Source organism: Cimex lectularius, unplaced genomic scaffold (genome assembly GCF_000648675.2).
Source record: "Cimex lectularius strain Harlan isolate CLEC.00 unplaced genomic scaffold, Clec_2.1 scaffold107, whole genome shotgun sequence".
NCBI classification, from domain to species: domain Eukaryota; kingdom Metazoa; phylum Arthropoda; class Insecta; order Hemiptera; family Cimicidae; genus Cimex; species Cimex lectularius.
The window spans coordinates 869,802-883,488 of NW_019392698.1; the positions used below are offsets into that span (position 1 = coordinate 869,802).

Consider the following 13,687-nt stretch of genomic DNA (forward strand, 5'->3'; position numbering starts at 1 on the left):
TTTATTCAAATTAATTTTTCCTTGGGTGTCAATGCACTTGTCTGTCCACTACCATTATTGAGAGTGTCCACTTTATAGAAGATTTTAATGTTAAGAAACTCATGGGAAGATGTGAAATCAGAATTTATCCTTTCAAGGAAGGTGCCCATATTTTTCCTCACAAGTTTCACATTACATCTGATAGATTTATTAATGTCAAGAGAAAGATTCTATATGTTGAACTGACACTGGGTCCATGAAGAATCACATGTTTTTGATGTTATTCAAATACGCCATCTTCAGTGAAGAACTTTATTTTATTGACTTTTTGTCACAAAGCCAAAATGTGATTGAATCACGTCCAAATTCCACAAGTGTTGACAGACCCTGTGTCAGTTCATGTGTTCACCAAATTACAGACCAATATGCACCATAACTTTAGAAAAATAATAGCAATTTTTTTTAAAATTATTATTATTTTTTAATAGTCTCCAATTGTGTGTGGAATTAAGTTTACAAACATGATATTTTAATAATATGTAATTCAGTTTATTATATTTCATTATTTTAAAAAAATAAAGAATGACATCTGCACTTGGTGGAACCCACTTTCCCTAAGCCAAATTCCGTTTTTATTACTGCATACTATTAATTTTTAAAATTTACAAATTTATTGAAATATAAATGTAGACTTTTTTTTAAAGTAATCCTTTGTGAATACAATCTGCTATGTCATACAGTCTAAACAATTATAATAGCAATAATGTACAAACAAAGTATTTATCATCTCAGTGGTTCTGCATTATTTCCTTGGTACTCACTTCAGTATTCTGGCAAATGGAGTTTTGTGTGCATCCACCGTTTCTTCCATCGTCACATTCATTGATGTCATAGCACTGCTGTCTGTTTCTCACTGCATATTCCAATCCGACTCCTATTACACCTGAAGAGCCAGTAAAGCCGACTGGGCATGGGCCACAGCGATATCCAGGATTGAGATTAGTACATTGTACCCTTGGATCACAGGGTTCAGCAAGATCACACTATCAATTAAAATAATATATTAAGGTCAATATATATTTTAAAAAATACATACATTTAAAATGTCTTAGGGTTAATACCGAATTGTTTTAATTTATTATATGTACCTCATCTAGATCATGACAGTTTGTTCCATTTCCTGTGTATCCATCTGGACAGGAACCACATCGGTAATACGGTGGTTCGTTTGTGTTTTGACAGTCGACACCTTGAAAAAAATACCTGTAATCGCACAGAACATGGAAACAGTATACATTTTCAATCATATTTATTTAACCTCGTGAGCATGGATTGTATTCGCAACCATATCTTTGTTGCTTGCAATGTTGTCCATTGCCAGTGTACCCATGGGGGCATGAGCCACACTGAAATCCATCGACTGAATCATAACATCTGACACCTAAAAAACCGGCCATAGATAAGCTTTCAATCAGTAGACTAGAAATCTTGATCAAACATTCCAGTAGTTTTAATTATTGTTAATTCACCTGGGTAACAGGGTGATTGATCACAGCTTATTCCAGGTTTACATTCAAACCCATTTCCCACATAACCGGATGGACATCTTCCGCATGTTGGACCATCCGATGTATCCCTGCATTCAACACCAGGAAAGCACGGAGCGGGATCACTGTTACAAGTGACTCTTGTATGACTTTCTGAAGCTAATTAAAATAAAAATGTTTAACACAGATAACGTCATTGTTCTACTTAATAATGTGTCATTTTAATAATGTGTCTCTCTAAACTCTGTCATTCCATTCTTCCTCTTTAAAAGTGTATATATACATAGTTAATCCATGATATTAAAGATTAATAATGTCTAATGTGATATACATCACCACCCACAAGATAAATTCATTAAATTTCATTAAAACAAGTTTATATTTAAATACTATGTTAGTTTTAATTTTTTTAAATTTTTTATATATATTTTTTTTAAGTGAAGTAAATAAATTTGATTTGGATATTCAAAACTTCTACTAGGAAAAACAAACCATGTTTGATGTCAAAAAATATTACATGTAAATTCACTAGTTTTCATGGTCTGATTGGCCAAATAATTAATTAATTAAACTTTATATAAGGTATTGGTTGAGAAAAAAAGTCAATATCACAAATGGGATTTGAACCCACGACCTTTGGCTAAATACGCTGCTGCTGTACCACTTGAGCTATTGTGACTTCGATCCACTTGGACACCAGCTTCCCATCTCAACCCAGCATTTCGAATTTTCCCTCCTTTTTGCCATTTTTCAAATGAAATCATGATAGCTCAAGTGGTAGAGCAGCAGGGTATTTAGCCGAAGATCGTGGGTTCAAATCCCGCTCGAGACACTGACTTTTTTATCTCAACCAATATCTTGTATAAAGATTACACGTAAAGTTTTGACTGCAATATTAAAAAGAAAAGGATGTTATAAAGTCCTTGGTTCAATGGGAATGTTTCCAGAATGGAGGCATGTGACAAAGATCAAAGGACCATTGCAGAAACTATCGGTAATACTACTATAACTAGGACTAGAATGATAGAACTGCTGACTGGACACTGCAGACTCCAGAGGTATACGTATGGACAGAGGAGAAACAAGCCTGACTAGATATTGCCAGGAGAAGAAATAAACAGAACATGTCCTCTGTTGGTGCAAGGCTTATGAAGCCTGACATTCCTATTCCTGGGAGAGGAAAAGCCAAAGCTTCTGAATCTGGTAAAATGCTAGCCTTATAAAAGCTCTATACAATGATGTTAAAAGCACCATAGACAATATTTGTCACAGTATGCAAAGTCATAAAGAGACTTGTTTTAACCTTACCCTTAACCTAGAACTAAGTGTACTAAATTTAGATGAAATCCTATCTTTAATATTTCTGAACTTTGCATTTCATCAATCAATATGTATGTATCAATATGTTTAAATATGTATGATCAAAAATATATTTTAAAAATACATTACATAATTTAATAACAGCAGTTAACTGTGATGTTGATGTTTCCTATTTCATGTTGTAATAGCTGTATCATTTACTGGATCATCTACACTCGCGGGTTTTCCTGTCAGTCAGGGCCTTACTGAAGATGGCACAAAGCCGAAAATCATTGAATTTTAAATTCATTTAAGTTATTTCATGTAATTTCTCATCAAATAAATATTCATAATGTTTGTAATTGTATTAATAAGACAGTATGATTTATGATCTATGAGTAATTTTGGTTGTCCACTTGTTCATAAGAGAGGTAACTTTTTTTTAAACAAAATTATCACAATTAAATGTTTCACAATATTTAGTTATTGTAAACTGGTTTAATCTGATTTTATATAAAATTAAGTAAGTAGCCAAGGCTGGACAAAGGGTTGGGAAAAAAAGACGCAAAGACATTTTCAGTTGTTAATTTAGTTTTGTATTTAATTTCAATTTGTTACAATTAAAAAGAAAAAAATATCATGAAGTAACAAGAAATTCATAATTAAGATGAAGTGTTTTTGCGTCTGATTTGTTTGTCGAGCCTTGTTCTTAGTTTCCCTCACCTGGGCGGCATACATCACATTGTTCAAGGAGTTGCCTCAAAGCCTGGTTCTCAGTTCGCTGAAATACAATTATTTTTTATTAGTAACCTTTTCATCACTAACTTCTTTTGTAAATTAGCTAATTTACAAGGAATAAGAAAGTTCTATCCCATATAATTTGTTTAAAATGTTGGATATATCAACCAACTTTTTCCTAATGAATAATATGGACCTCCGTATGGTCAAGTGGATAATATACGCTCTGATGATGACCTTACAATAGGTCGAAAGATTGGCAGATAATTGAATTTATTTTTTTAGCCACTTGACCATTCAGACATCCAAATTATTTCATGTACTAAATAATGTCAGTGATTTTATAATTATTGATCATCTTAATTTTTATACTTTCTGTTTGCCGTGTGTTTCAGCTCAGATATTCAGCGATACTGAGAAATTAATCCTATTAATATTATGGCAGCTTTTGATTGTATAGATAAAAATGATTCAAAAACTTTATAACATTGGCTTTTCCAAATTAATTAATATAATGAAGTCTGTTAATGAAAAAAGCATATCAATAGGTATTTCAGATTATATCTTCAGTGTTAGGCAGGGGTGTATTCTTAGCCCCCTTCTCTTCCCCATCTTTCTTATTCGTCTAATTTTTTAGATAGGGGAATCAAAAAATGGTGGCTCTTTTACTCTCATGTATGATATGGTTTAACTTAAGTTCTATGATAGTATGACATAAGATTTGGCTCTGAGATTTCTATTAGGCACATTAATACGGAAGGAAGAAAGAATATCAGGAGCTTTGGTGGCATTATGAAAGATTTACCAAAAAAACTAGACTAGTTACGATTCCTCCAAATTCTACGACAAGGCCCAATAAAGATATCGTCACATAGTATGAAGTTGTAAGCCGGATACTTAACTGCTTCCGGTGCAATTTTGATTGTGTTGATGGTCATGAGAGTTACAACTAGAGTTAAAAGTCAAACTCAGGTCCGAGAAGATGGATATCCTGTCTACTTAGTACACTTTATACAGTATTTAAAAAAGGGCGAGATTACAAATTTCCTCTTTGAACACTTCAAGACTTTGCATTTATCAATGTTAATTATTAGCTTATTGGCCATACACTACACTGAGAAGGCATCTTTTTATAATGCGACAATCACTTAAATACGATATTTGTACATTTTAAGGTCATCAGCTAATAGAGAGATCGAACTGTACTTCAATATGTTATGTACATCGTTAAAGAATATTAAAAAGAGAATTCAAGAGTGTGAACTCTGAGGAACACCCAAAAAGGCATTTAACAGTGGGGGAATGTACATGTCATATTTCACTACAGCAGATCTCCCTCAGAGGAAGAACTAAGAAGTGCTTTCAATTCTATATTATATCATATTTGCTATATCATTTGTTTATGTTTATTATATTATTATTTTTGCTATTTTCTTCATTAGTACTCTAGGGCTAGTAGACTGATAAAATTCCATTGCTGCACTATATTTTTCTATGTATTATTATTAGTTTTTAATAAAACACTTATTTATAATTATTATTATTAATTGAAATAATTAATATGGTCAATTATGACCACTAAACATACATGGATTAACATAATAATTAAAGAAGTAATCACTTCACTAAGAGCTCCCGAGGCCACTTCATAAGTCGCTGAAAATTGAGTCTTGATTACAAGACATTTGAAAAATGGCAAAGAGAGGGAAAATTTGAAAGGTTGTAGGTTGAGATGAGGAGTTGATGTCCGAGTGGATCAAGTCACGACAGTTCAAGTTGTGGGCTTGAATCTCACTCGTGACACTAACTTTTTCATCTTGACCAAGACCTTAGATAAAAAGAACAATTAATTAAAATAATTAATACGGTCAATTATGATTGCTAAACATATAATATTGTTTTATTTTTTTCTCCATGATGCTCTTTTAACGCGAGTTGAGGTCGTAAAGGATCTTGGTGTACTTTTTGATCAAAAGCTCAAGTTTAAAGAACATATTCCTTCAATAAAAAATAGATCTATGAAGATGCTAGGTTTCATCATCCGGAACACCTATGAATTTAAAAATCCTCTATGTTTTATCCATCTTTATAAAGCTTTTGTACAACCCGTACTAGAATATGCTACACATGTTTGGAACCCATTCTATCTAAATTATCAAAAAATCTTCAATCTGTACAAAACAAATTTTTAAAAAACTTTCCTACAAACTCAATCTTCCTCCAAATTCTGCCTACCCTGGAATCCGCTCTGAATTTAAACTTTTCGAACTGGCACTAAGAAGGGATTACTTTGATATTGTTTTTGTATTTAAATTATTAAACAATCTCATTGATAGTCCTTCTCTCCTCTCTCAACTACAGCTACATGTCCCTTTGCACTCTCTTAAAACCTATAAATTATTTTATATTGAATTTCAAAGCTCTAACTACATGCTCTCTTCTCCTCTACACAGAATGATGATCAAGAGTAACAACATCTGCAATAGCATTGACTTCTTCAATAGTGCTGTGCAATCTGTGAAAAACCTTATCCTACAACCTTTGTTGAATGCTTTTATATTTCATACTGTACAAAATTATTACAATTTATTTCATTTACTGGTTCAACTAATTCTCGCACTCTAGTCTTATTATATATTTACAAAGAGCATTATTTTCATTAAATATGTACCTAATTATTGTAGTTTCAATTGTCTTTCAGCTTTATTTTGTTTCCTCTGCCTTATTTGGTTAGTAATTATGTCTTTCATTTTTGTTGTTCAGTTTTTACTCTTTAATTGTATTTTTATATTTATTATTTATATTTACCATTTATATTATTACTATGTATATACGTCCTTATTCTTTTTATATATATTATTTGTATTTTTACATATATTATTATTATTTTTTTTTGTTATTGTAAAATGTCTTTTTTATAGTGGATTTCGATCCATAAATAAATAAATAAATAGGAGGCTAAACCGTCAAGTTTGCACATTGAAAATGGTATAAAGACTCATTTTATTATAACCAAGGGCATACAACAACAATAGTGATGATCAGATGGCCAATAATCAACCGTTCAATTTAAAAAGCATGCAGATAAATTAAAAATATAAAATATAAAATTACCATTGATTGCATCTCTTGCTCTAGCCTCTTTACAACATTTATCAACTTGTTAATAGTTTCAACAAGTAAATTTTCTGAAAAAAAGAAAAGAATTTATGTATAATAAATCAACTGTAATATAAACGTGGACGTGGCAGGTAAGGCATGGATGTCCCGACCACTTAGCGACCGCAATCCAGCCAAAACATACAATCAAAACATAATTAAAAGAAAGTGGGAGCATCAGGGGCTCGATTGGCAGAGAAGCTCTTACATATCAAGAGCACTGTTGATAAGTGGAATATGCCAGGTGTGTCCCACTTAATTGAAGGGGCTCCTTGGTTACATATAAAGTGTATGGGAATGCTATCCAATATGAGCATTGTGCTTTGAGCAAGGCAGCAAGTATCTCGGTCCATTATTTCAATTTTTAGAGGAAACAAGACTTTAGTACTTTATTTCTTGACATGTGTCTCTTTGTTTATATTGAGGCTGAATGTATTTATTAACATGAATGTATTTATTAACATGAATGTTTAGTGTGGAAGTTTTGACGGTGGAATATTGAGTACCCCACCGGCTTTCAATTAATTAGTTATATAATATATGTAGAGGATGATGGCATTTAAAGAGGAAATTAGTACTTTAGAGTAAGTGAGAGTGTGAGTGGGTTTGGATCTAGCATGGGGGAATGACCTAGCAGGGGATAGCACCTGGAGCCTAGCCTCAGTGGCTTGATGGACCAAGGACTGACCCCTGATGTACACCCTTGTTCAGATAGAAAATTTATTATTTTTACACTAGTTTTCATTTTTAATTGTGTTAAAGAATCAAAATGAAAATAATTGAAAAAATTAAAATTTTGTATTGAACATAATAAGTTTAATTTGCTTGCAATTTATGTACCTTGATGACAAGGACATAATGAATATTCCTAATATTAATAATTAATTATAATAATTAATATTTTTTTGTGGGAAAGGGGGAGTGTAAAAGAAAATTCCAAGGGTGACGGTGGGATCCGAACCCTTGACTGTGGCAGCTACAGCCCAAGAGTCTTTTACACTAACCACTTGGCTACCACAGTCCCCCAAAAACATTAATTTGGTTTTAAACAAAAAATAATTAATATTTTAAAGATATAATTACCATCACAGTCATGGATTATTGGAATGTCGCCTAAAACAATACAATTGATGTTAAAAAAAAGTTAATATTTTCAATATGAAAAGAAAATCTTCAGTTTTTACACTTTACCTCTTATTTGAGGACGATAGTCTTCTGCCATATCTGTTGCATCGTTAGCGAGCATTTGGTCATGAAGATCACATTTTAACCTGTTCAAAACTTCTTGCACCTTTGTGTCGCTGTCCAAATCTATGATATTCCTTCTGTCACGATACTATAGAAACAAATGTTCCATAAATATTGTCGATGTTGACGTTTTAACATTTACTTACCACTTGAAGTTTAGATTTGGTATGGAACATTTTTTTCAAAGACTGACTCAAGGTTACCTTTCCTTCCATTATACAGTTAGCATAAAGAGTAATATCAGATTCATCTTTTTTCAGATCAATTAAAAATACAAGAGAGTCAATTACTTTTTCTTGAACTATAGATGGTAAGTTAAAATGTTTTTTCTCATCTAGAGTTTCTACAATAACTGCAATGGAAAATGCAAAATATTAGTTATTTATATTTAATAATAATTATTATTATCAATAATATATGTTAATCATTTATAATCTGAGATTCTGTTTGATTCTAGGCACCTTATATTTTAATAATTTAATTCTGTTTTACAGTCATTTGTGCAAATTATTATCACAAAATTACAGACATACTTCTGTAATTGCTAATTATTTGCTTATCGCTAATTTATCGATAATATTTTACCATTGTAGGAACCAATAGAAAAATATATGAGCATAATCATTTATAATACAAAAGACTAGTAATTAGGATTGGTTAAATACTCATTTAAAGAAATGACAATTTTGCCATTTGCATACGAAATACATTTTGAGAATGTTATGTTTTGTTGTTTTTATGACTTCCGCATTTGTGACATGGCCCAATAGTACAATTTTGAGTAGGTGTTCCATTTTGGGGATTGTTACAACAGTACTTGAAAGAAACAAAAATAGGTACATCTTTTGGAAGATAGTTTTAGATGAGCTCTCTCTTTAATGGATTTTTCAGCCAACTGTAGGACAAATTATTTAAAAATTCTCTTCTTAGTATTTGAAGGGTTATTGCTTTTAAAAATAAGGTGACCATTGATTTCAGAAATGACAAGCATTTAAAAAATGAAAGTGGCCACCTTCTCTTTAATAGTTTCATGGCAAATGAGATAAAGAAAAGTAAAAAAAAAGTATAGAACGAATAATAACCACTTTTGGCAAATTTGGAAAAAAATTCCAACTAAAAATAGAATAAAAAATAAATTTCGGTATGCACTAATGCAACCTGCTGCAGGGTTGAGAAAATATAACAGAGATCTTTCAAAGAAAGGCAACCTCAATTTTCAGGAAGGGTCCCTAATATGGTACACCAATGGAACAAAGATGAAACAAGGAGTAGGGTTAAAGAGGTCAAACTGACCCTAGCAAATTGGACTGGTTCAAAAATCTTTCTAGCTCAAGTCTATGCAATCCAACTCTGCGTAATGGAGTAGGTAAGGAAGACTTACCACTATGTATGGCTCTACATAGTGTAGCTGTCTAAAGGCACTAAATGCATATGCTTTCAGGTACAAACTAGTCTGCAGTATGCCTAAATTGCTTTATGACCCTAGGAAAATACAACGAAGTTACTTTGAGGTTGGTTCTCGGACATGAAGGTATAAACGGGAACAAACAGGCTGACCAACTAGGAAAATAAGGGGCAACCTTTCACCCACATAGTTCACTGGAGAGTGTGCAAAATTTGGAGATAGATAAATTACTTAAGAAAGAAAAACTCAATCATTGGACCAAAACAGGTATGAGGCAAGCAAAGGAAGGCAAAGGACCTTCTCTCTCTCTCTCTTGGCAGGCAAGTTTTGAGGAAAATTATAAGCTTCTATAATGGCCTTTGCCATTTTAACTACCAGCTAAAGAAGGTTGGCAAAGCAGAGATAGAAACAACTCTGACAAGAGAAACCAGAGACATCGGTCTTTCTTTGTCAATGTGAGGTATATGATGTAGCCACTTCAGTAAGCAATTCTCAAACCATACAAATATATATAAGTAAGCAATAAATTGTTTTTGATAGTATTTACCTTTTTTATCTTCACGATCAAGCTTGAGTTGAAGTTTCTCATTAGATGAACTGACAAGCAAAAGCGTTTCAACTCCTATTTTATTTTTTCTTCTCTTTGGCCTTAAATGTCGAATACTTAGTACTATGGTGTCACTTTCAAGGCTTTCTTCTAGTGCTGCCGCCATCTCTGAAAATTGATATCAATGATCATTTTGATAAAAAAAATAAAAAACATAATAAATAAAAATAAAACAATAAAAAGTAATAAAATAAAAAAGACAAAAACATTTTTAAAAAAATGTTTGCTCAATAAATATGATTCCAACATCATAATTATTAAAAAAAATAGAAAAAGCGCTGGATTGCAAAAATTTTATAGAAATTATTACACAAATAAATAACAATAAGGCTATGCTTTTATGCAGAGTAAGGTTGCTCGATGTGTCCCACATAATATAAGCTTGTCATGCTTTGGCTCCATATAGAGAGCATGTAAAGATGCCAACGAACATGAGAGTGTTTCTCTGGCATAGTAGCACTTTCTGGGTCCTCAGTTCCGGTTTTTGAGGAAGTGTTTTTTTTAATTTTTATTGTATGTATATCTTACAACAATATTTGATCTGTTTTTAAGGATTACAGGTAAATAAAACAAAAAATCTCCCACTTTTGTTTACAGTTGGATTTTGTAAATAAATCTTTGAATAGTAAGCCTCTTCTTTGTTGCTTTTTCTGTAAAGCTATCTAATGTTCCGGTGGTTTATTCATTTTTTTTAAGTTGCACCATTTTTAAGTTTCAAATTTGTTTGAGTGATGGTTTTAAGTGATACTTATTTGGCTAGAATCAAATTATTGTTGGAAGATGGAAGAAGTCAAGCATATGTAGCCTGGGTGCTTAACATTCCCAGAACAACTGTCTGAAGGATAATTCCATCGAGGAAATTCTCCGTACTGAATTCAATATTTTCTTCATTGTTTTCGTAAGAACATTTATGGTAAAATTGTTTTACTCTAACAGTTTAATTTACCAAGAGTTTAATTTTTTATTTAGCTAATTCTTACAATTTTCCTTTAAAAAATCTACTAAACAACAAAACATAAAAATTATAAAAATTGTAAGTATTTACTAAGAAAAAAATGAAGGTGGCCACTTTTTCCCATCTCAGTGCACATAGTTCGTTCTTGTTTTGTGATTCTGTGTTTTGTTTGAGTGAGCGAATAGTGAGAAGGTGATAGTGAAATATAGTCACCATTGCCCTCCATAGTGCATGTGCATCGGGTCGATGAAGTGCTATTTATGAAGTACTCCATTGACCCTAACTTAGGTTAGCTTGTCACTAGTGTATGTAGTTTGGGGGAGGAATATTGAGTTCTCCACCAACAACCAGAATGAGTGTGTGAATGTATTTATTTGCACGAATGTATTCTGTGTGTTTAGGCTAGATTATATTTTACATATGTCCAACTGTAAAATTTGTCTTGGGAAGTTGCAAATATCATTCATTCAACCATTTTGTGAATAGTACAGTTAAATAATATGAATGTGTAGTTCTTAAAAAGAAATATTTAACTAATCTTTGAGGGTTTTTTCTTCTTAAATAGACGTACAAATATAGTAATCAAAAATTGGATTAAACAACACATTGACTTTCTGGTAGTAGTCTTAGCGATCATCGAGCACTTTTCAGTCTTTTTGAGATGATTGGGACAAATCTTCAACAATTTTAAGAACATCCAAAATGATCATCACGATTATCTTCCTCAATGTAATGAGTTTTAATTAAAGTTAGCATTGTAATTTTTTACTTTTTGCATTGTGTATTTAGCTGCATTAATCTGGTAAATATAGTACGTAATGCTCTTAATTAAAAACGGTTGTTCTTTTTTTAACACCATGTTGTGTTATTAAAATATTAACAAATTGTTTACTATTCTAATTAATACATTTTCATGAATGATTTCACTCAGGTCAAAGGATTGACCATGTAAAAAGATTGTGGAGTTATATTTTGTAGAAGAAAAAAAAAATCTATTCTCTTCTAATGATAGATTCTCCTTTTCTTTTCAACTGGTTTATTTCTAGAAAGTAACATGAGACCTGCACTTCTGTATAACACGTTTCTCTACTGTCGTTGCTATAAATATTACTATTTTTTATAGTTATATAATTTTTAAATGGGTCGGAGTTGAACCTGTGTTAAAAAAATATCTATAAAAATATATTAAAGAATGATTTTTATTTGTTAAGAAATGTTACAATAATTTTTTCCATATTCAAAAGTTTGACTGTTGATACAATACATGACTTCAAGTTCAAATTTTTGCCGGCCTTTTGTATGATGTATTTTTAATTATTAAAACGTTATAATTTAATTAATAGATACTTAAATACTTAATATATTCGGTTGGTAGATAATTATTGGAGGGAAAAAAAACCAAAAAAAAAAAACACCGCAAGTCTTAAACGACCAGACAGAAGGGTAATTGAATAATCCAATAGCAGGATAATAACAAAACAAGGAAATCGTGGGCAGGGAAATTTTCAAGAGCAGAATCCGCTGAATATGATATATGTAAACAAACGCTGAAATTTAAAAATAATAATAAATAAAATCGAACAGAACGAGAGGTCATGATCAAATGTGCTATACAGTCAACGAAACAAATAAATCAACAAAGTTCAATTCGGACGGTTCTTCAGGATCTCTTGGAAGCTTGGACGCCTCCGGTCTCCCTGGTCTGTCTATCCTTGCTGGTTTGGTCTGTCAGACGCGTTTCGGCATTTCGCCGTTTTCAATGATGAGTCTTGTTACAGGTCAAAGGTCCTTTATATCGCAGACTTCAACAAAATACCAACAAAGCCCGTCTTTTTGCTCAAGGTTTCCAACAGCGGACTTTCAATTAGACACGCGAACGTTCCCGTTGATTGCCTCGTCCTACACGATAAAACGCAGCATCAGCAGCTTTCAGTATGGAATTTAAATCGACGAACGTCTTATTTATAGGCGAACCACAAGGAATAATCTTTATGTGACAACATAAGCTGTTAAGTGAAACTCAGCACATGTTAGCTAAGAACCTGATAGGAATGAGTCAAGAAAGAAAACAGTTAAAAAGTCATTTTTTATTATTCATTAGTATGTCCAACACACGGTATCAGCAGTCCAATCAAACTTGACAGCCTTTTTATAAATGTATAATCGGACGCAATTACTCTCGACCATCACTTTTACTAGTAGCCTGACTTGACAATTTTATGGTGCTACAAACAGAAAATTTTTAGTTTTGGTAATCTTGTTCATCAGAATCGAAAATAAAAATACACAATTTCACAAGTGGCATGTTGACACAGTGTGGGCGAACATTTCAATGATAGAAATTCCTTAACGGGCCACGCTTTTATCGCGTGTGGCAATACCCGTGTCTTGGGGGTTCAGGAAAAAAGAGGGCGGGCAGAGGCGGATGACAAAGATGGCAGATAAAAACTGACAAATTTTAAGTACGAGATGTAATCGAGAAAAGTCGTAAAGAGAACCATTAATAATATTAGGAGATTCCGAAACCCAGAAGAATCAGCGTCTATAGAGCGAAAAATCTCGTGGTAAAGTTTAGGACTGTGCAAACATAAACCCAGAATAGTGAACAGTGTTTAACCATGAAATTTATCATTTTGGTCTGCCTATCTTCGCAGGGTTGGTCTGTCAGAACCAGTCAGTATGTCTTTTTAATCCATTGAAAGTGGTGAGAAGCTAAAACGCGTCTAGCAGACCATCTAGAGAAGATAAGC

The 13,687-nt window shown here is 32.2% G+C and overlaps 1 protein-coding gene across 1 annotated transcript in view; it reads right to left on the reverse strand.

Annotated features, from left to right (window-relative positions):
- LOC106670689 (cartilage oligomeric matrix protein) overlaps positions 1–13,687 on the reverse strand; it is a 59,521-nt gene that overhangs the window by 21,996 nt on the left and 23,838 nt on the right. Inside the window, exons 2-11 of the mRNA XM_014401214.2 lie at positions 9,923–10,090; positions 8,117–8,322; positions 7,914–8,058; positions 7,806–7,835; positions 6,678–6,751; positions 3,549–3,606; positions 1,509–1,685; positions 1,298–1,420; positions 1,128–1,228; positions 801–1,022 (exon numbers count right to left, since the gene is read on the reverse strand). Coding sequence (XP_014256700.1) covers positions 801–1,022; positions 1,128–1,228; positions 1,298–1,420; positions 1,509–1,685; positions 3,549–3,606; positions 6,678–6,751; positions 7,806–7,835; positions 7,914–8,058; positions 8,117–8,322; positions 9,923–10,090 — 1,304 coding nt within the window. The remainder of the gene's footprint in view (positions 1–800; positions 1,023–1,127; positions 1,229–1,297; positions 1,421–1,508; positions 1,686–3,548; positions 3,607–6,677; positions 6,752–7,805; positions 7,836–7,913; positions 8,059–8,116; positions 8,323–9,922; positions 10,091–13,687) is intronic.